This window comes from Arachis stenosperma, chromosome 6 (genome assembly GCF_014773155.1).
Source record: "Arachis stenosperma cultivar V10309 chromosome 6, arast.V10309.gnm1.PFL2, whole genome shotgun sequence".
Taxonomy (NCBI): domain Eukaryota; kingdom Viridiplantae; phylum Streptophyta; class Magnoliopsida; order Fabales; family Fabaceae; genus Arachis; species Arachis stenosperma.
In genome coordinates, this window is record NC_080382.1 from 14,762,685 (window position 1) to 14,786,031 (window position 23,347).

Consider the following 23,347-nt stretch of genomic DNA (forward strand, 5'->3'; position numbering starts at 1 on the left):
AGGGAATTCAGCAATTTGCATGGCATAATCACCAATCCGCATGCATATTGTGGGGGAAAATGGTTGGAAAGTGAAGTTGCTTATTTATATTTTAGCTTAAAGTTTTTTGTATTATAAAAATGACAAATATTTATTGGATAAATTAGTCCTTTCTTTTGTTTAATATTATTATTCTAACTCATATCGCATACATCTTATGTACACGGAAATAAAGTATAAATAAATACAATATATAATAATCATTAATGACAGGGCCACATGAGTTTAGGGAACAGCATTTGGCATGCTGAGATTTCACTATTCAAAATGATTTTGGTTGCACTAAGTCAGCACATTCTGATTGGTTTTTACTTTTTATCTTAGAAGTTTCTTATCTAAATTTCTACTTTCTTTCATCTGAAAATGAGGGAAAAAATGTTGAATTTGGTTATTTCATTTGGAGATTCAAATTTATTGTGCAAAAGGTGTATGGCACTGTTAAAAGAAAGCTTTGGAGGCTAACAAACAAAAACTATGAGGATGTTAAACAGCAAGAACTTGATGGGCTTGTCTCTCTTGAAACAAACACAACTAACATGCTTTATAAATATAATGCCATGACAGATAATTAAAAGTGTTATACTCTCTTTAAGTGTTGAGATAATTTAGCATCTCTACTTGTTCTGCATAGCTGGAAGGACAACAAAGCATTAGACAGTCCTATACAAATGTATCCATAAAATATTTTGCCCCCATCTCTACGCCCATACCAAACTTACCTACATAGTCTTATACAACAGAATTTGAACCACTCAGACCATAATAATATCAACAACAATAATGATGATGATGATAAAATATAGAATTTGAACCGCAAAAAACAAAGTGCAACAAAGATGGTTCCACCACCGTTTGAAATGTTTGCATTGACAGGATTACTCAGGAATTAACCTTTTTCTATGCTAAAATTACAATTCAAGAAGTCAGATTAATTCCAAGCATGAAGAAAGAATCTATATTATCAAATAATCAAGCTGTCAAATAAGGCTAAAATTACACAACTGATCTCTCTGAACAAATTACATCTTCAAATTGGTATTGACAATTTGACATCCTTTTGCTATAAAATTTGGTAGAAAAAATGTCTATAAACTCAACAATCCAGTGCAATTTCCTCAACGGTGTCTTAACCCCACATCTAAGCTCTGGAACTACCACCATGGTCCCTCTCAACATGTTCCACAAGAGCAACTGGGTCTACAAATCCCCTACTACACTTCGGACATGCATCAATTGTCACCTTCTTTGCCCCAGGACGGTTGCCACTCCTTTCATGAACTTTTTGCACATGATCGACCAAGGTGGTGACCGAGGAAAACTTAGCACCACACTGAGGACATTGCTCCACTAAACCGTTTCTATTTCCACTGCCACTGCTTTGTCCCGTCCCATTCCTTGTCGTCTGCTGGCTTTGGTTAGTTTCACCGCTCAATTTGGAAATGCCTGCTTCTGCTGAAGCCATAATACTAGAAGCTACATTAAAAAGGCCTGTTGTCCATTTAGATGATGAGGCTGAAGCCAAATTGGGTTTTGGCTCCTCTTTTCTATTTCTATTCACAAGACTCATAAATGAAAAGCTTGTTTCCAACTTTTTGGGACCAGGACACTTGTGTGCAGGTCCAAAGCGGTGCTTCAAACAATGGTCTATCATGCAGTCCCTGCACTTAATGGTGTTTGAGAATACTAACACCTCTCTGCATCCAGGGGCAGGGCATTTTTTCTTCTTTGTGGCTTTCTCATAATTTGATGGATCGCATTCAGTGTTAACATGATTCTCCCAAGTTATATTTGGATCTTGATCTGGAATTAGGCGAACTCCTTTGGCACAAAGAGGACATATAACAACAGTGACATCATGTTTGTTGGGCTTTGTACAATTATGTTTAATATAACTTCGGTGCTCCAAACAATATACCTGTTGGAGATTGGCAGATATAGTGATATAGTTAGCTCAAACAAAGTTTTAATATCAAAACGAGCAGAAAATTCATTCATAATTCGATACTTGAAGATCCTCAGAAAGCTATAATCCTTAGTCACTACTCAATATTCAAATCCCAATGAACTACAGCTGTCAAACTGCTCATTAGAATTGAAGGGGAAAAAAAGAACTTCTTGGCTAAATATGCAGCCAAACACGATGATTTTAACTACCAAATACTACATGCCTATAAATATTATCCAGTATACAACAACCTGCAGGGATTTGGTGCGAGCTTAACAGGAACCTGAATACAAGTTGTCAAAAAGGCTAAACATATATATGAACTACTTTCATTTTCAAATATAAACCAAGCACCTAAATGATGTCTAAGTTAAAAGGCAGACAAACAAAGGTAAGAGCAAACGGATGGTGGCCTCGATATCATAACTTCAAAGTTATTTGTGTGCTGAACAAGATACCATTAGAAGAGTGTTGTTCACTTCAAGAAACAGAGAGATGGATAAAGCTCCTAACATTCAAAACAACAAATTTCAACTAACACTGACAGCACTTCTCCTGAAAGATTAAAACATCAACAAATTTACCTCCAAAAGAACTAAACAAACCCATGGTACCTGAAAAAGATATGCCTCATTAGACTACATCTTTCAAGTACCACATACTTGTTTAGTCCTTTTCAAACTACAATGTTGGTGTTCCAGTCTTTCATGAGACTAAATTGGTGGTTTTTTCTCAATTTTTGAAATAAAAGTCCATTGCTTATATGCTCATAACATGCATTTGATAAAGCAAACAATGGTCAAACTAAGATTGTTAAGTTCTAACATTTCGACAAGCATCATACCAATGGTGATCTATAAGTTCTCAGCATATCAGTTCAATAATCAATATCCACACGATCTCGTTGACCAACCATCCAGTTTAGGTTCAATACATTTCTTTCCTTCAACATTCGCATTTCAATTCAACAAACATTTCTATTCCTATTGGCAGAGAACATCTCAGTTTTCAGCTCAATCGCTAATCTCTTCCACTCTCCTTAATCAAAGTCAAAACAAGATTTCCACAAAACAAATTTCTATATTCTAAAATCAAGGCACAAAATCGAAAAGTAACCAAGAAATGCAGGTAAAATACAACAGAAACAAAATCATAGCAATAAAGAAAAGGAATAGAAATTGAGAAACCTGATTGCAGCGATCGCAAGTGAAGGGCAAGAAATCGATGAGCTTGCAATCGGAAACGGAGCAATGCTTGCCTAGGTTAGGGAATTCCGGAGTCCCCATCCGAATTCGGATTCCGATTCCGATTGCAGTTCAGCTCGCTCGATCGTTCTCTCCCTCACTTCGGAGAAAGAAAGCGGATTGAAATAGGCACCAAGATTTGAAAAAGAAAAATGGAATCTGAATATTTGGGGCGGATTTTGAAATCCGCGTATATAGATCAAAACAAACTCAGAGCACAAAATCCAGGAATACAACAAAATCGGATAATCCCACCTACTAATTACAAATTCTACTATTTTTATTTTTTAATTAATACTTAATAGTAGTTATTTTTTAGAAAAACTAGCCAAAATGAATAATTCATGAAATAATTTTTTTTGTAAAGAACAAATAAGATTTTTATTTTCTATTATGCGTGGTATAATTCACGTTGACGAGACGGAGTCCAAGGCAGACCAAAACGCAATTATAAATTTTTTTATTTTAAAATATATATTATTAGATTTAGTTATTCCATTTTCATAATTTTACTAAATTTATAATTAAATTTTTATATTATTTTTTTAATTAAGTCTGTAGCATAAAAATATTAGACTAAATTTAATATTTTTTTTTATAAATTAAAGGTGTTTACGATTAAAAATTTAATTAAATCTTTGACTATAAATTTTTTTTAGAAAAATATTTTATTAATTTTAATATTTTTTATATAAAAAATTTAATTATAAAATTAAAAATAGTGTAAAGAGTCAATTAAAAAATATATAAACTTAGAGGTAGTAACATGCACCCTACTCGCTAGGGGTGGCAACGAGACTGGTAGGGGCGGGTTTTTGCTCTACCCGATCCCGTCCCGTCGTACAACAACTCACATAGTCACTGCCCCATTTTTACCCGTAAATAGTAAAACGTTGAACTCTAACTGTCCCTGCGGATACCCGCCCCGCCCCTACCCACCCCTATAATTATTAAAATCCAATAAATAAAATTAAATTTCAAAATTTATATAACTATCATCACATACATAACATAAATTAAAATAAAAATTTAAATATGATACAATATTATTAATCATTTACTAATTATTTTACATATATTATATATATAGCGGAGCGGGTATTACCTAAATCCGATCCCGCCCCGCCCCTCCCAAGAACCCACCCCACTAAAATCCCACCCAGTGCAGGGGGCGGGTAACTGCGGGTAGGTGCGGGGTGGGTACCCGCGAGTTCGGGTAGTATTGCCATCCCTATACTCGCGGATATCCAACCCGTTCAGATAAGGTTGCCAATTCGATCCGTTACGAATAGAGTTGAGTACAGAATGTGTTTGAGTGTGGATTGAGTGTCAATCCTACCTAACCAACCCGCACCATAGTGTATATGTTATAAAAATATGTTATAGATGGGTATTGAACCAATAGGACCTCTTACTCAGAATAAAAAGTCTTTATCATTGAGTCAAGATCATCAATTAATAATTTTACTTAATTTATATAAAAATCAATTCTATTTTAGTAATATATAAATAATTAAATATAACATTATATCACAATATTTTATTTGTGTTCGTGTTATTAATTTAAGTAAACACTTTTATGTAAAATTAAATATTTGATGATTATGTTATTTATGGGACGATTATGTTATTTATAGAATGATTGTATTGTTTGTATTAAATTTTTAATTTACATGCTCATTAAGTTATATAATAATATTGTATATCCGTAGATAGAGTTGGATAGCCATAGATTGACTGCGAATAAGGTTAGAATTATATCTACTTAATATACTAAAACTGAGTTTTCCTCTAGCTACTAAAGGTGACGTGTCGATCTCTCATGTCTCCGTTTTCCCTCCAAAAACGAATAAATTTTTTTTCTATTCTAAATTATTTTATTGTAATTATATTATAATTAATACTAAATAAATAATATATAATAATACTAATTTGGCAACATATCCTCATTATAATTATATCAAATCAATATTTAATACACTATTAAATTACTTATCAATTATCAATTAAAAATACTTTTAATAATTTTAATGATGATAATAATATCAATAATAGTAATAATAATAATAATAATAAATATTTGTTACCCAATTCACGTATATCAAATAATTTTTTAAATTATTTTATAAAAAATATCTTTAATATAATTATATTATAATTAATATTTAATGAATAATATATAATTATACTAATTTAGAAACATATCTTCATTATAATTGTATCAAATCAAAATTTAATGCATTATTAAAAAATTACCTTAATAATAGATAATTTACATATTTATTTTTATTTTACTAAAGTCTATATATAGTGTTTTCCTATGGTACATGAATCTAAATTTGAGAGTCAATTCATAATTTTATATTTAGTGTTTTTTTTATTACTTCATAGAATAAGAATGTATTCTTCGTTTTTTATTGAAGTTGATCCGATCCTTTTAAGGTACAATTTATAATTTTTTATAATATTTTTTTATATACTCATTCTATTATATTATTCTTTTGATAATTTTTTATTTGTTGTTACTCTAAGTTATTCTTATCGTCTAATGTTCCAGTTCGATTGTCTTTTGTCACAATCATTTACAATGCATCACATCCATAAAATACCTCATCGAGTTGTCTTCACTGATTCGGGTTCCAACTACATGGATGTAAGCGTTCAAAGAAGAGGCAATAGTCTCTACTTTACCGAAGGATGTAAGCGTTCAGTTTTGCTAAATTCATGACAAATTCAGATATGCAATTTCAACGATTGGTAATATATTTAAATTTTCTTAATTTAAGATGTTCATTATTAGAATAATTTTTTAACATATTTTAATTTTTTTCAGAAATTACCAGCTTTCTTTTGCATGTATGCAATGCCATTGAGGGAAATAAGAGTTAGTTTGGTTTCTTGGTGTGGCAATTCTATACCTTGCCGCATTGCATGGATAGCGGATGATGAAACTTATCTAACAAGAGGATGGTCTGATTTTGCACGAATTCTAAATATTAAAACTTACAATGTTATTTCAGTTGGTTGTTGTTACAAGAATGATTCTATACTATACGTGAATAAGGATTAGAATAGGTTCAATATTGTTTAGGTAATTTGGTTTTACTATTAGTATTTGATTAAATTATAATTATAGAATTTTAAATTATTGTCTCAATTTATATATTACGATTATTTTTTGTGGATGTTCTATTTTTAAATAATTTAATAAAATGAAGTAGTGTAAGATATTATTAACTTTATTTTTATCCTTTATTTCTTTATTTGTATTTTCATTATATTTGACAAAAAATGAACCTACACATATATTAAATCGTTGACCTAAAGACAATTTATTTGTCAATAAAAACAGATTTTATTTATAATTGGAATAAAATTTATTTACCAATAATCGGTGGATAAAATTGAAATTACACCCGTGTCATATAATTATAATTGATTAATTGGTATAAAATAAAATTATACCCGTGCCATGAGTAATAATCTAAATAATTATATCTTAACAAAATATAATTTGAAATAATTTATAAACAATTATCTTAACAAAAATAATTATTTAATAATTGATTTAAAAATCAATGCAAAAAATAATTATTAATAATAGTATTATTAACTTGGTAAATAATATAATTTTAAATTATTACTTGAAATATAAATAATATATGAAAATCTATTGAGTAAATCAATGATTTTGCACCTTAATAATTTGATAATTATTATTTAATTAACCAGTTAATTGAATTAGTAATAACAATTTCCAATTTCAAATTTTGTATATTAAGTAGTTATTAAAAACTGGATAATAACGATTTACACAGGAAAATCATTGATAAATTCAATTAACCATATAGAAGATAATATACTAACAGTTTTAGTATATTATTTATGGCAAGCGAAATTATTTTCTCATATTTTCTATTAAAATTGAAATTAGTAATAGTTTAAAAAAAGATTTATTAATAAAATTACTAATAGTCACATTTTTATACACAAGATATATATTTTCTATATATTATTTAAAAAATATAATGAAACATGAATAATGAATGAGTATGTTATTTCTTCGACTAGCTAATTAATGCAAAATCGAGTATCTTTTTTTATTCGATTGAGGTCATATTCTATTTGGTGAAAGTTTTAATCACCTTAATTAAATCCTGTCTTTGTGCCTTAACTTATACAAGTAGTAATATGTTACATATTATTTGGTATATCTAAGTAGTTATTTTTTATAGTGGAGATGTAAAAAATCATATTAAGGTTTATTTCCAAATAATTAGTGGATGAATAATAGTAGATTATATTATTTTGGGAAAGTATTTTCATTATAATTATATCAAATCAATATTTAATTATGATAAAATATGTTAATTATAATTATATCATAGAATTATAATAATTACGATATTTATGTTATATATTTTAATCATTTATGTACGTAAATAATTAGAAATCAACCAAATTAAATTATCACGGTAAATAATATGTTGTATATTATTACGAAAAATAATTCGTAGATAAAATTGAAATTACACCCGTGTCATATAATTATAATTGATTAATTGGTATAAAATGAAATTATACCCGTGTCATGAGTAATAATCTAAATAATTATATCTTAACAAAATATAATTTGAAATAATTTATAAACAATTATCTTAACAAAAATAATTATTTAATAATTGATTTAAAAATCAATGCAAAATATAATTTTTAATAATAGTATTATTAACTGGGTAAATAATATAATTTCAAATTATTACTTGAAATATAAATAATATATGAAAATCAATTGAGTAAATCAATGATTTTGTGCCTTAATAATTTGACAATTATTACTCAATTAACCAGTTAATTGAATTAGTAATAACAATTTCCAATTTCAAATTTTGTATATTAAGTAATTATTAAAAATTGGGTAATAACGATTTACACGGGAAAATCATTGATAAATTCAATTAATCATAAAGAAGATAATATATTAACAGTTTTAGTATATTATTTATGACAAGGGAAATTATTTCCTCAAATTAAATTTTATATAATTATAGTAAGTCTCTATAATTAAAGCAATATAAAACTGCTTCATATATAGCAATAATATTATACATATTTATATATCTCTTCTTTTATCTCTTTTTTTAAAATATTGACATATAATTAATGTAGAAAATATATAATATTAAACTGTTTTGTTATGCATATATATGAATTTATATAATAACCCGTATAATTTATACGTATGGCATAGTACATATGTTAAAAAAAGATTCCATAATTTTTGAAAACCACTGTTTTGTTATATGAAATTGAAATTGAAATTAAATAATTTCTATTTATATAATTTTTTTATTAGTATCAAGTATTTTCATTAAAAATTCATATCGTTTGTAATTAGTATATATATATATATATATATATATATATATATATATATATATAAGTCGTAATAGTCAATTATTTCAATTATTTTGACGTTAATGCTCTTGCGAATGAACTAAGTGGGTATTTAAAAAGGCTAACTAATTAGCAGAAATTTGCATACGATCAAATAATTGGTGCTGTTAGCGGTAATATGGGTGGATTTTTCTTCTTATACGGTCAAGGTGGTTGTGAAAAAACATTTTTATGATCAACTATATCATGCTCAATTAGGTCTAAAGGAGGTATAGTTTTAAATGTTGTTTCGAGTGGGATTGCTGCACTTTTGTTGCCTAATGGAAGAACTGCACATTCAAGGTTTAAAATTCTTTTTGCCATAAATGAGGATTCTTTGTGTAGCATTAAACAGCGAAGTCCTCTTGCAAGGTTAATATCCAAGTTAAGGCCAAATTAATCACATGGGATGAAGCTCTAATGATAAGTAAGTATTGTTACAAAGCTTTAGATAAATGCCTCAGAGACATCTTAAGGTGCTCAGATTTGTATAATGCTCATTTGCCATTTGGAGGTAAAGTTGTTGTTCTCGGAGGAGATTTTAGACAAATTTTACCTGTAATTCTCAGAGGCTCAAGGCAAGATATAATTCAGTCTTCTATTAATTCTTCATATTTGTGGCATAACTGTAAGGTTTTGAAGCTTACAAAAAACATGAGATTGTCACTAGGTGAAAACAATAATATACAAGAACTCAGAAATTTTACAGAATGGCTACTCAAAATTGGTGATGGTTTGGCTGGTGATACAACAGATGGTGAATCGATCATTCATATACCATCTGACATTTTGATTAAGAACTCTGAGACAGTTTTGGATGACCTCATTGATTTCGTGTATCCAAATATGTTATCCAATTTATCCGTTGAAATTTATTTCAAGGATAGAGCAATTCTTGCACCAACTTTGGATTTTTGTGTCACTGATGTCAACAACAAGATGACTGCAGGGCTACCTGGACAAGAAATAGTCTACTTAAGTTCAGACTCTGTGTGTGCTGAAGAGGAAAATATGGAACTTGAGTTAGATGCTTTCTCGCCGGAGATTCTAAATGGAATAAATTGTTCAGGTCTACCACCACACAAGTTGGTTCTGAAGGTTGGCGCTCCTGTTATGTTGCTGCGGAATATAGACCAAACTAATGGTTTGTGCAATGGAAGGAGGATGCAAGTTAGAAGAATGGGAAATCATGTGATAGAATGCAAGACTTTAACTGGTAACAAAGTTAGAAGTATTGTTCTTATCCCAAGAGTGAATCTAATTCCAAATAATGAAACATTGCCGGTCAGGTTTCAAAGAAGACAATTCCCAATTATCATGTCATTTGCAATGATAATAAATAAGTCCCATGGACAAACTCTATTGAAACTTCCAAGGCCAGTTTTCACCCATGGTCAATTGTATGTTACGTTATCAAGGGTAACGAGTAAAGATGGTCTGCGAGTGCTGTTGCAAGATCATGGACACTTGGAAGATAACTGCATGATGAATGTGGTATATAGAGAAGTTTTTGAGAGCCTATAATAAAAAGGTAATAACAAAATGTCTTACTAAATCTATTTATTTATTAAAATTTATTACTATCACTTAAAAAAATTTAGAAATTCTAGGAACTAATAGATGAATTCTTATTATATATTAATAGTTTGAAAATATTAAAATTATCATTAAAATTCGTATAATTTTATATACAAACATTGATACGGTATTGTTTCATGTATATATTTTGCAGGTATCAAAAGATAGCATTGAATTGTTATTCAGTAGGTTTAAATTATTTATTGTTTATTACAAAACTTTCTGCATTAGGATTCTCTATTAATTTGTTCTTCATTTTGAGCTGATTTTGATATTTTCTTACTTCACAGTAAACCAACATATAAAATTTTGTTGGTAGATTTAACTATTACTAGATTATTTATGGTCATATTGAGTATATATGCCTGATTTATTGAAAAAAGTAGATTAAATAACTATTTTATAGTTAATACAATTAATACTATATTAAAAAAAGAAAAACAACGCATACAAGTTATTTTTTTATTAATTAAATTATTATAATTAAAATGAAATTTAACATAACAACTTAAAATTATAATTTTAATCTTATCACGTGCATGGCACGGGTGATTAAACTTGTTGTTCTTAATTTATGGGTTGAGTTTTTTTTTTTTGGACTGGACATAGGCCATACCAACCTGACCCATGAATAGAGTTAAGAGTTGAATTCAAACCTTATCCTATCCTTCCTATCAGTGTTATTAAAACCAGATCGGATCGGTCAATTCAACCAAAAAATCGGTGAATCAGATCTTCTATCGATCCGGTCCGATATTTAGACTGCATGAGATAAAAAATCGGTCAAACTCGATAAAAACCGGTCCAACCGAATCGATTAGGATTTAAATTTTACCAAAATATTAGAGATGGAATTCGAACCTCCCCTCTAAAAATTTTTGTTTAATATGCATGCAAATTATATAATATATATATATATATATATATATATATATATATATATATATTATCAAATAATTTATTTCTATCTAATTTATTTTAAATTTAGTTATAAATTCACTTATTCTTAAGTTAATTATATTTTTATTTAACAATTATAAAGTCACTTTTTTTTCATAATTATATAATATCCATTAATATTATTTTTCAATAAATATTTGTAATATATAATAGTGTAATAAATATAAACTAATTAATAAATTATTAAAATTTAAAAATAATAGTTATTTTAATATAAAAATAATAAAATTATTTATGATAAAATAAAAATAACAAAATATTTACTATTTCTGGTCCATATTATTTTAGAATAAGTTGATATTCTTAAAATATTAGTAAAAATATATTTTTTAAATTTTAATTTCAAATTTTTTATTATTTTTATTTTTTATTTACATAGTACTGAATTAATCAATTTAACCTGTAATTCAACAGTTAAATCAGTGATCCATTGATCCAATAACCTAACCGATTCGATCACTAGTTCGGTTGACAACTATGCTTCCTATTGTGTCCCTGCATACTCACACAAGGGCAACCCCTGCTTGTTTCATAATCCAATTTTAAAAGCTTTGTAAGAATCTATTCAGCCCAAATGGCCCAGAGGACTTAATTTTTTTTTTTTTTTTGCATTATCTAAAGGCCTTCATATAGTTGCTAAAGGTAGTCAAGAAACATAGGCTAAGAAAATTTCTTCATAATAAGCCCAAACCTAAACACATCACACCTTGCAAAAAAGAAATGTATCTATTTGAAAGGTCTTCATTTTTTACCTTTGATTAATCCAAAGTCCTTCATAAAAAAAAGTCCAGACCCAAATACATCACACATATGTAAAAAAAATTTATTTCAAATTTTCAATAACTCACATTTATACATTACATCCATCATTTGAAAAATAAACTATATCTAAAATAAACATATTCAATCATACCTGAACATATTAAAAAATAAACTATTCAATATATCTAAAATATCTTGGACAAAGAATCATACCTCTAAAATATCTTGGACAAAGAATCATACCTGATCTTAATATTATAATTAAAAAAAAACATAATAATTTGATGGTCATTATAAAAAAAATAAAAGCAAATACTTCACATTTGTTTAGAGCAACTATTTACATCATATAACAAAAAATTATATAGATTAAATCACAAATTCACCCACACAGCACATATTTTAACTTTCAGAGCATGAAAAGCCTAAACTTCAAAATATAATACATATCCCAAAATAACATAAAAAAGTTTCAAACCAGCTAATGTACTATTTTCTAGTTACAGAAATTCGAATCAGTTTATCCTTTTTGGAAACCATCTCAAACACACATGAATCTCTGGTTTTAAGTTTGTGCATTTTCACAAAATCTTTTCATTTAGAACCAATTTTGTATTCTCGTTCTTTGCCTTTACTTTTCGAAACATTCATTTCAAAGTTTTGTAGTAATCTTTGATTCCTCAACAACAAACTTCTAATTTTTTGATCCTCCTGACTCAAGTAGTAACTTAGCAAATTGATACGGGATATACTGCAAAAAAAAAAATTAATTCCAAAAAAAATTAAAGTTACTAATAAATATGAAATTATCATTATGCAAACTTACAACTCGATCAGCCTTGACATCATGCTTAATCAATGTCTTGCAATAATGTAGAACAACATATCTATTTGTTTCAATAATAATTTATAAAAAATATTATCAAATTAAAAATGATAACAATCAAACATGTAAAATGCTGTTATACAAAATATTCTGAAATAGAAAATAATTTTTGTACCTAATACATTTTTATTGTAACAAAGTGCACTACCAATTAGTTTATATAGAGAATGACAAAAGCAAAAACTCATGTAATACCAGTATAATATTAAATCAGAACAAAAAATGAGCATATCCTCTCTTTTTTGTCTTTGATCTATTCTGGACAGTGCTTGCTTTTGAATTGTTCTTGACAATTCTTTACATCTCAGGACTACAAATACAATTAATAAAAAAATAAAAAAATAAAAAATAATTGAAAAAACAGACAACTGAAGAAGCAAATAGCAACATGATATTATACAATAAATTATAGACATATTTAAAATAAATATGTTAATAAATATAATAATTGAAGTATAACATGTACAAAATTAATAATAATTAAAAAAATGATAAATTCTAATCTTTTCATATTCTCATGCATCCTATTATCCTCTATACCAGAAGCAACATCATCCAATGCATTAAAGTAGTTTAACCTAACTTATCCTGGATAACTTTTAACAAAGATATCCCAATAATATCTTTAACATAGTGAGATTCATAAAATTCTATATAAATTGAATTATTTCGCTTATCCAGAGGAGTCATAAAAAATATTCCACTTGTGACATACATTAAACAAATCCTCACCATGCTTCTGAAGTTATAAAAAGCAAAACTTCTCTACTTCAAGTGAAGGTATCCAGATTTTTTTTTCTCGAGTTTTTATTTTAAGCTTGATACAATTGTCACAGAGATCAATTAGAACCATATCTAGCAGTTATTCTATCTGAAACTAACACATCAGCCTACAAAAAAACATTTATCACATACATTTAATTTATTATGATAAATTTTATTAATTCGGTTATATATAATTTATCTATTTTTACATGATTATTAAAAAAAGCACAAATTATATATTAATTTAAATGTGTACCCGTCCTTTGTATGCACCAAATGTAATTCTTGATTCTTTAATAAGTGACCAATGTTGTTTTGTGCCAAAGAAATGCCTAAATCAACTCCATTCAGTATGTTTACAACACAGAACAAAAAATCATTAATAGAGAACACAAATAATACACTGTCTACCTTTTGCGATCACTTCTACATGCAACAACCCTCATGTTAGGAGAACAGTGTTTAAAAAACTTCTTTGGTTTATCTGCAAACAAATAGAAAGAAAGGAACAACAGTAACTTTTTATTAATGTAACTTTTTTATAACAAAAAATGTAATAATAATAGTAACAGTACAAACGAGTTATTTCAAAAAAGCAGCATTCCACCTTGTCACAAAATATGTTTGGACTCCACATATTCAGACTTGGAAAATCAACTTATGAAATCAATCTTTTCAAAACCCAAAAAATCACTTAATCAAATTAATGAAAGAAAAGTTACCAACAGAGAAAAGACATGCAAAAGAAAAAACAGCGAATAAAAGGTTGTGTGTTGGGAGTACAATGATCAGGCAAAACTTCACCTTGTTGTTCGATTTTCTGACAATTTAGAAGATGCTCGAGTCCTGATGACAACACGAAGTTTGTAGTCTCAAGCTGTCAACAACCCAAAGAAAAACGCTGTCTGTAAAGAAGTTGTCGGAGACGTTGTTATCAGACGAGTCGCGGGTGCTGGCATGCACTGTAGTCGACGACGCCTTCATATGTGGTAGGAGGTTATGCGGTTTGACTGTAAAAAAGTTGGATCTTAGGGTTTTTTAGTTGAATGAGGTGAGAAGTCAGAGAGAGATGAAGAAGGGCCACTAGATTCACTTTTGTTTTCTTTTTTTTTTCTTTTTTGAAGAGGTGAGAGAGTCTGTAGCTTTTGATTTTTCTGTCTTTACCTTTTGATTATTTTTTAAAAGATACGAACAAAAATATAGGGGAGGTGATGAATTCTGATATTGCTAGAGATGAAAATAAATTAGTAAAATATAAAAATTATTTAGATATTTTTTTATATGTGCCTAATGAATAATTTTTATAATATAACACTCTTCAAGTACTTTTATAGCGAAGACCTAACGTTCTAACACAAATAACATATCTATATGCTTCTCACAATCCAAGTTGCGTCCGAGTTCAAGTCTCAGACAATATATACTCATACAGTGTGTGAGAGTATTATGTAGGTGTGTGATGTATAGATGTAATGTCTAAGTATAATACATAGGTCTAACGCTAAAACTCACCAGATATCATAAACAAGACATAACTTATAGGATTAAATACTGAAATCGTCCCTAAGGTTTGGGGTGAAAATCAAAATCGTCCCCGACCTTTTTTTGTTATTAAAATCATCCTCAACGTTACAAAACGTTATAAAATCGTCCTTTTTCACTTCAATTTTTTTTACCATATTACCCTTCATTATTAATAAAAATAATTAAAAAAATAATATTAAAAAATTAAAACAAACTCCCCCTTCCCTTCCGCTCCCCTCCCGTAACTCCCTCACTCCCTCACCCCCACTCCCCTCACTCACCCTCCCGTAACCCCTTTAGCCCACTCCCTCACCCTCCACCCTTCACCTCCCTCAAAGAAGAAGAACAAGGCTAGCAATAATAACAACAATCACCACAGCGCAAACGGCGAAGACACAATGCTTATAACGCTGGTGCCAATATTCTCGGACAAGAGCGACGACACGGTGGAGATGAAGATCTGCCTCTCGAAGGTGTACAAGGCGGAGAAGATTGAGTTGAGCGAGGACCGAATGGTGGCAGGGAGCACGAAGGGCTACAGAATGGTGAGGCCAACGAGAGGGGTGGTTGAAGGAGTGTGGTACTTCGAAATTAGGGTTTTGCATTTGGGGGAAACAGGGCATACACGGTTGGGGTGGTCCACTGAGAAAGGTGACTTGCAGGCACCGGTTGGTTACGATGGGAATAGTTTTGGGTATAGGGATATTGATGGGAGTAAGGTGCATAAGGCTCTGAGGGAGAAGATTTTTCTTCTCGCCGCCGCCGCTGCCCTACTTATTCGTTTCTAGGGTTCGCCGCCGCCGCCACCGCCGTCGCGTGGTCATCGGGAGGGGGACTCCGCCGGCGCTACTTCTTCTTCTGTGACTACCTTTACTTCTTCTTCTGTGACTACCTCTGCTTCTTTCTCAGCTTGAACTTCTACTTCTGAAATTGTAACTTGATGATTATTGAACTTTTAGATATGAAAACTGAAATTGTAGTTGATGATTATTGAATTATTGTTAATTGAAATTGATGTGATTATTAAAATTGCTATGCTTCTTCTGCCTCTGATTTTTGTGTTGATTTATTTTATTTTGTGAATGTTATTGTTAATTTGTTTTGTTATGAGTAATGAATGGCTATGGTGGCAGTGGTGATGATGGTGAGAAAAGGGAGAGGGAGGAGGTGGAAGGAGATTGGGTGAGTGAGGGAATGGGGTGAGGGAGTGAGGGCTGAGGGGTTACGGGAGGGTAAGTGAGGGAGTGGGGTGAGGGAGGGGAAGGGGGGAGGGGGGAGTTTGTTTTAATTTTTTTAATATTATTTTTAATTATTTTTATTAATAATGAAGGGTAATATGGTAAAAAAAATAAAATTGAAGTGAAAAAGGACGATTTTATAACGTTTTGTAATGTTGATGATGATTTTAATAACAAAAATGGTTGGGGACGATTTTGATTTTCACCCCAAAGCTTAGGACGATTTCAGTACTTAACCCTAACTTATATGTACTATTTAATGTATTGATTTAATGTTGTATTCGTTTATGAAATTATCAATGTTTAATTAGTTGGTTATTATAATTTTATTAAATTTTTAATCAAGTTTTTGTATTTTTTAATTAATTTTTTTATATTTTTAGTTTTATAATTAGATCTTTATTAGTATAAAAAATGTTAGAGTTAATTGAATTTTTTTTGTAAATTAAAGATATTCATAATTAAAAATTTAATTAGATTTTTTACTGTATGTATTTTGGGAGAAATATTCTGTTAATTTTACCGTATTTGATATATGAAAGTGACCTAATTACAAAATTAAAAGTAGTATAAAAACTAATTGAAAAAAAATATATAAAGACTTAATTAAAAATTTAGTAAAATTATAAAGGCCAACAAAATAATTAAACCAATTATCAACTATACTTGTATACTATATATATACAGAAAATTAAATAATTATTTTTATAGAATATATATTAAAATATAAAATATTTATAAAAAAATAAATTAAATAATATATATATTTATATAAAAATATATAATAACTAATTTAGTAATTATTTTAATGTATACCTAATATTTTTAAAAATTATTTATTTTTACAATGGTACTATAAAGTCAATAAATTTTATATTTTTTATTATTAATTAGTCAGCATTAATATTTTTGTACGCAAATAACAAATCTAAAAAATTTCAAATACAACAAAGTGTTAAAAGTTTAATGTTGGCCCTGATAATTTTCTTTATACTTATACATGAACGATGAATGATTTTTTTAAAAAAATTATTATTATTTAAAAAAAAAAAGAAAGAGCACAAGACAAGTACCAATAACCAATGTCTATATTCTCCAAGTTTCCCAAAGCAGCCCAATTTCCTATAATTTATATTCGTGTTAAAAATCTAAAGAAGTATTAAAAAAAACAAGTAATAGTAGCAGATAAAAGGTTAACAAAATTAGTACTATTATCTGGATTGATCCAAATAAAAAGTTTCTTAAATTATTAACAAAAATTGTGGTTGAGAAAAAAATAATATTTATTGGCATTGTAAATTATATTATGAACTTGTGAGGCTAAATAATTTTAATATAAAAAAATAATTGAGTAATATTTGAAAATAGTTTTTGAGTGTATATACAAATAAGTAGACATTGCAAAGAGTACAGTGCAACACGCAAGTAACGTGTTGAGTCAACACGCAGCATGCGAGATTGACACGTGGAGTACATCCATGTAACACGCATCGTGCGTGTTTGACATGTGGCAGTCGCTGATTGGATCGTTTTGCAACATGGAACCTGCGAAATGAGTCCTTTGCCTATAAAAATCAGAAGTCGTAACTATTTTGCTACATTGCAAGAGGAGTTGAGTCTTTTGCGAGGTGTTTTTCTCTTCTGTTTGTGTCATAGAGGGCACTGCAAATATAATGGTTTACCACAATGGTGAGGTTATACGTAATATATATGAACGTGCGAGCTTTGCTTGTGAAAGTACATTTTTGTTTGTGGTTCCGTGCACTATAACGTTTGCGGAACTACAGTACGGGCTCTATCAGAGCATCAAGGTTCTGAAAACCGAACCGGTCACTGAACCGCTCTAGCTACTGGTTCACTGGTTTATAGGTTCAACCGGTTCGACCGTGGTTAAACCGAAAAAACCGTTTTATAATAAAATAATAAATAAAATACAAATAAACATGTTAAAATATAGTTATAGTCTAAAATAAACCTTAAAATATCATTCAAATTAAAAGAACTATATAAACCAGAATATTATGATCTCATTCAAATACAATAATGGTTCTTGGTTGATACCAGCTAATAATGGTTTTTTTAACTTTTTTCCAATTACAATATCACAACAACCCACTCCAACCCAATAATCTCAAGATCACAATAAACGACATCCAAAATTATTCACAATTATTCAACAAACAACAAAATTCAGTAGTTCACACTTCACAACTTAACTAACAATAATTATTCACAATTATTCAACAAAGTTCACAATTCAGTTCAGTAACTTTAGTTGAATCAGTTCACACTTTACAATTCACACTTCACAGAGCAATAAAAAATCAGTAAATTACATAGTTAATAAAAAAAATTACCTAGAGCTAGAAGCTAGAAGCATCAAACAATTATTCAATAAACCAGTAAATCAGAGACTTCACAGAGCTAAAAGCTTCAGTAAATCAGTAAATCAGTTCACACTTTAGTGACTTCAGTAGGTCACACTTCACAGCTTAACTAATAATAATTATTCACAACTATTAAACAAAGTTCACAATCCAGTTCAGTAACTTCAGTTGAATCAGTTCACACTTCACAGAGCAATACAAAATCAGTAAATCACATAGTTAATAAAAAAAATTACCTAGAACTAGAAGCTAGAAGAATCAAACAATTATTCAATAAATCAGTAAATCAGTTCACATTTTCCATACATATCGATCAGGGAATTGCAGAGTGCAAACCCATTCTGCTCTATGTCTCCCAAATTTGTGCAAGCCGAGATCACACTCACCATGGTAACCTCATCTAGCCTCACCTCAGTATGCCTCATCTCCCAAAACAACTCCAACGCTTCCTGTGGAAGCTTGCCCTGGGAATACGCGGATAACATTGTGGTCCACGAGACTACATCCCTCTTAGGCATTTCATCAAACACCCGTCGCACAATAAAAAATCAGTAAATCAGTAAATCAGAGACTTCACAGAGATAGAAGCTTCAGTAAATGAGTAATTCAGTTCACACTTCAGTGACTTCATAGTTCACAGAGCTTCGCAGAATCAAACATCAACAATGGTTCAATCATAGTTAATAAAAAATTTACCTAGAAGCTAGAAGAAGCCTTCAAACGGGCTTCGAACTGGGATAGTGGTTGCGGAGAACAGAGCATGCAAGAGGGAGATAAAGAGACCGAGTGACCAAGACAAGGAGAAGTAGTGGAGTACCTTCGAACAGGCTTCGAACTGGGATAATGGTTGCGGAGAACAGAGCTAGTGCCGGCGGCGGCGTGGCTGCGCAACTGCGCGACGGAGGAAGGTTGCGATGGCTGCGCGATGGAAGGGAAGGTTGATATCGATGGCTGCAGCGCGATGGAGGGAAGGTGAGTGAGCAGACGGTGGCTGTTGGAGGGAACGACGGCGGCGGCACGAGGCAGTGGCTGGACGGAGGTAAGGGACGGCCAGGAGCTAAGGCTAAGTGCAGAGGATGGAGATTGAGTGTGAGAGAGGCAGAGGCGTTCTGGAGTGGAGGAATCTGGATCTGGGCATCGAGGATGGACTTAGGGCTAAGTACAGCAGCTGAAACGGCGACGTTTCATTCCCCATTCAAAAACCGGTCGGGTCACGGTTCGGTTCGACCGACCGGTTCCTGATCGGTTCACCGGTTCAATTCCGGTTTTTAAAATTTGCGGTTTTGACATTTGTCCGAGTCGTTTTCCTCTGCGGTTCACGGTTCAACCGGTTCGACCGGCCGGTCCGAACCAGTTTTTAGAACCTTGCAGAGCATAGAGAGTGATATTTTAAAGAGGGTGAACAACATTCTCTACCGGAGTCCAGTTGTGGTATTTGGTGGCCTGGTATAGTTTGAGGTTATGCCGATCGTGGACGAAACAAGTATTCAGCGAATGTTTCATATTTACCAACAAACTCAGGTGCAACATCCATGGATTGAGTTGTATGTTGAGTTTCAACATATAACTGTAGATGAGGTTTAACATGACCCAGACGTGCAAGATGACAGAACTGAAGCATATGAAGGAATGAATAATGATAGCGACGAGGAGTTCAAAGCTACTTATAAAGCCGGTGACGAGTACGATGATGAAGATGGGGCGGGAGGGGTGAGGCAATCGCGGAAATCTTAGTGGTTCCACTCGCAGTTAGTCAACCGATGGACATTTCACCTTTTATGCGTAGTTTGGATCTTGACGCCATGTATGCACCGAAGTTTTCCGAATATGCGAACATAGGTAGGTGAGCAGTGGGTAGTATGTTTCCTTAATTTTGTTTTGATGGATCAATGAGCAACAACTTATTATTGTTATAGGTGTTGCTGACCCTGAGGCCGGGGAGTTTCGGATTGGAATGGAGTACGGTTCTAGAAAATCAGTCATTGCGGTAATTCAGAGTTACACTATCTCCAGAGGAGTCAATTACCTTGTTTACGAATCTGAGTCACAGACGTTCTATGCAAAATGCAATAGTTATGGACGTGGGTGCAATTGGCTTATTCGAGCTAGCTTGATACAGAAAAAAGCTTGCGGGGAGATTTGGAGATACAACGAAAGCCACACATGTTTCATGGGCTAATTAAGTTAGATACAACGGAGATATGGCCGAAACATAAACTGCCAAAAGATTGAATGGACTAAGTTAGATTATTAATACCGTAAATTATTCTTAATAAATTGATACCAATACTGACCTCTTCCATGTAGTCTACGTCGTGCCTAATAGACGCCGCTTTCTTCGAAATCCATGCGTTGGTTCGTGGATGATGACTCCACCTGCAATACACAACGTTATAACAAAGTTTAAATTACGTCTTGATAGTGAAACATGAATAAAATGCAAGACAAACAACAATAAACTATGTACTGGTACGGTGTTACCTGCGTGCAACTGGTATCTCAGGGGGCCCAAGCTGATGTCTCGGAATGGGCGCAAGAAATGACATTCGTTCCCACGCCCAAATAAACAACAAATCAAGCAAGCCGTCCATCTCCTTGGAATTGTACCGTGATGCACGACACAATGCCTTGTAAAGATGTGCGAGAGTTGCTGACCCCCAACTGTAACTGTTGATTTGCTCAAAATTCTGGAGAAGTGGTAGATACTTCGCGTGGGCATACATAGTCGACTTATCTATGAAGAGGGTAGTTCCCAGCAGATAGAAGATATGACACCTAATGTATCGCTGAACAAAATCCTAAGTGTCTAGAGGTTGTGTGTCTCTGATATGGCGAACCCAGGACAACTTTATGTAACTTTTAGATTATTTACTCAAGACGGATTCGGTGCCAAAAATTGCCATGCTATTGCTAACCAAGAAGTCCTGACTGCTATCGGTCTAACCGGTCACAGCCTCTCCGTCAATCGGTAGGCCAAATATGTGTAACACGTTCTCCAGTATCACTGTAACCTCACTAGCTGACAATACGAAGGAATGAGTCTCCGGCTTCCACCTTTTCACAAGAACAAATAGCAAGCTGGAATGCCCTCTAATCTACCCACTCTCGATACATGGTAGAATCTTGTGGTTCGTAAAGCCTGCTCAACCGTCAGGTGCCATTGTTTCGGCGAATCAAGCTTATAAGGCAGAATATTCCTGTTGGCATGGGTACAAGACAATTGAAACACAAATTACAAGTAATTAAAAATTAAAAAAATACATATTACAACTAAATAAAAATAACATTACAACATAAAATATTAATATAAAATTTGAAACTTAATATTATTAATTTCTAAAAAATTACAAAATTAATATAATCATTTTATTTTTCGAAATATCACAAAATATTATTAATTATATTACACATTCATATTAATAGAAATAACAAACTTTCATAATTAGAATGTCCTAAATAGTTGATAATATGATCTTCCAAAGACGTATAATCACATACCATGTTAGACGTATTAAAGTCACTTTCAGTTTAAACCTAACACTAAACCCTTACACTCAGCCCTCTCCAAACTCACCAAAATCCTTACACTCTTCAAAATCCTATACCACCCACCCTCCACCCTCCACTCTCCCTCACACACAACAAAACTCCACCATCCAACAAAACTTCCTTACACACAGCAAAACCTCAACCCTCACGCACACGCAACAAAAACCCCAACACCCCTACCCTTTTATACACGCCAATACACTAACTTACCCTTCACCAACATCACATGCATTTACTCAAGACACTTCCGGTTGCATATGTTATCTCCTGCATGAAGACATCTTGGGAAGCAGCAGCCTACACGCACCATGCGTGTTGCTGGGAGGCTGCCACGTGTCTTGGACCAGCCTGCGTTGCACAATCAACATGCGACTTGCATGCTAGTGGAGAGCAGTCACGTGAAATCACACAGCCTATGTGTTGCTGGGATGCTGCCACGTATCGAATTCCTGCTGAGAATTTCTGCTAAAGTGTTTTTGGAAAAGTGCGCAAAATCTCTGTAAAACTATCACGCATGGTGCGTGTTGAATGAGAGCTTGACATGTGGCGAATCTTTGCTGAGAATTCCTGTTAAAGCTACTTTGAATCTCTGCTAAAACTATCACGTAAATTGCGTGTTATCAATGTGAATCTGACAAATAATCCACATTTATGTAAAGCACCACAAACACCAATATTTAATAAAAATACTACTTAATTTTTTATATTTAAAATAATTTCTGAACTTGTGATGGTCCAAGCTATGGTGATGAAGAAAAGCATAATTGTGAAGAGTGACACTACTAAAAGGGAGTGTGTCCTACACACTAGTCCTCTTCACTCCTTCAGTCTTCAGATTCACACACTCACAACCATTAAAGTGTTTCTGCAACTTGACAAACCAATCCAATTTGGGACACTATTGAGGTGAATGCAGAAACTCATATATAGCTCTCTTATAATAACATGATTTATTTACATTGCTCTGGGAACATATAAAGGACAAATAATACAATACAAACAAATAACATCACCAGTCTCACACAGATTAAACA

At 31.4% G+C, this 23,347-nt stretch overlaps 2 protein-coding genes across 2 annotated transcripts; one reads left to right on the forward strand and one right to left on the reverse strand.

Moving 5' to 3' along the window:
• Positions 1-967: 967 nt before the first annotated feature.
• On the reverse strand, positions 968-3,558 carry LOC130936441 (zinc finger AN1 and C2H2 domain-containing stress-associated protein 11-like). Its single transcript, XM_057866508.1, has 2 exons — positions 3,172-3,558; positions 968-1,954 (listed from the first exon to the last, which is right to left on the reverse strand). The coding sequence occupies exons 1-2, from the start codon at positions 3,268-3,270 to the stop codon at positions 1,178-1,180; spliced, it is 876 nt and encodes a 291-aa protein (XP_057722491.1). The 5' UTR covers positions 3,271-3,558; the 3' UTR covers positions 968-1,177.
• Positions 3,559-9,084: 5,526 nt separating this feature from the next.
• LOC130933725 (uncharacterized) lies at positions 9,085-10,188 on the forward strand. Its single transcript, XM_057863344.1, has one exon. It carries the CDS (start codon positions 9,085-9,087, stop codon positions 10,186-10,188), a length of 1,104 nt encoding a protein of 367 aa, XP_057719327.1.
• Positions 10,189-23,347: the final 13,159 nt, after the last annotated feature.